Below are 1,244 nucleotides of genomic sequence, written 5' to 3' on the forward strand. Positions count from 1 at the left end.
TATACAAAGGCATATTATAACCCATTAGATTTGTACTATTCAATACAGTAGCTTCTAGCTACATGTCACTACTTAAATTTATATTTCAATTAATTAAAATAAAATAAAATTTAAATATTCAGTTCCTTGGTTGTACTACCAAAGTTTAAAGTGTTCAATAGTTATGTGTGGCTAGTTTAATTAATGCATTAAATAACAGAGATTTAGAACACTTCCATCACTGCAGGAAATTCTATTGGACAGTGGTACATTTGATGCTCTTCCCTGACTTGATTGCATCTACACAGAACTCATAGATGCCATTAAGGGCCAATCCTATCCCCACAGAACACTCGGACAATCTGCTGCCAGATCTGCTTGGTCCTAACAATGTACACAATAGGATTGAGCACAGGAGGAAGCAAAAGGTAGACATTGGCCATAAGAGTGTGTACTATTGGTGACAAATGTTTCCCAAAGCGGTGAATCAGAGTCATGCCAATGAGAGGCACATAGAAGAACAATACTGCACAGATATGAGAGAAGCAGGTGCTGAGAGCCCTGAGTCTCTGTTCTTGGGAAGCAATACCCAGTACTGCCTGGAGGATTAGAAAGTAAGAAATTGAAAGGATCAAGGCATCCAGTACAATGATGAAGATCACAGCCAGCAGGCCATAGATGCTATTGCCACAGGTGTCAGTGCAGGCAAGCCTTATGACATCCTGGTGGAGGCAGTATGCATGGGAAAGGATATTGGAGTGGCAGAAAGGTAGCCTTTTGATGAGGAAAGGCACAGGGAACACTGCACCCACACTTCGTAGCAGGACTATTGCTCCAATCTTGCCGATGACTCCATGACTGAGAAAGGTAGCGTAAGTGCAAAGGGAAGCGAATAGCCACAAAGCGATCAAAGGCCATGACAACCAGAACACCTGATTCTACTGCCCCAAAGGTATGGATAAAGAACATCTGAGTGATGCAGGCATCAAGGGTTATTGAGCGCCAGTTGAACCAGTGAACACTAATCATGGTGGGCATGGGAGATAGTGAAAGGCTGAGGTCAGTGGCAGCTAGCATAGCCAAAAATAATACATAGGCTCATGGAGACTTTGCTCAACCTTGATGACAACAAGGATGATGACGTTGCCTAAGAACGTGGTACTGTAAAGAAGGCAAAGGGGCAAGGTCATCCAGAAGTCTTTCTCTGGCATTCCAGGAATCCCAGTCATGGTAAAGTTCTGGTGGTTATCAGTAGTTTGGTTGAA

The 1,244-nt window shown here is 42.8% G+C and overlaps 1 protein-coding gene across 1 annotated transcript; it reads right to left on the minus strand.

Moving 5' to 3' along the window:
- Positions 1–302: 302 nt before the first annotated feature.
- On the minus strand, positions 303–1,244 carry LOC116646270 (olfactory receptor 51H1-like; the record flags this gene model as incomplete). The annotated part of the gene is given in 3 exon segments (XM_032426857.1): positions 303–854; positions 856–1,061; positions 1,064–1,244. Coding segments are annotated over 3 exon segments (939 nt in total), but the record flags the coding sequence as incomplete, so codon positions are not given.

Source organism: Phoca vitulina, unplaced genomic scaffold (assembly GCF_004348235.1).
Source record: "Phoca vitulina isolate PV1807 unplaced genomic scaffold, GSC_HSeal_1.0 scaffold36, whole genome shotgun sequence".
Taxonomy (NCBI): domain Eukaryota; kingdom Metazoa; phylum Chordata; class Mammalia; order Carnivora; family Phocidae; genus Phoca; species Phoca vitulina.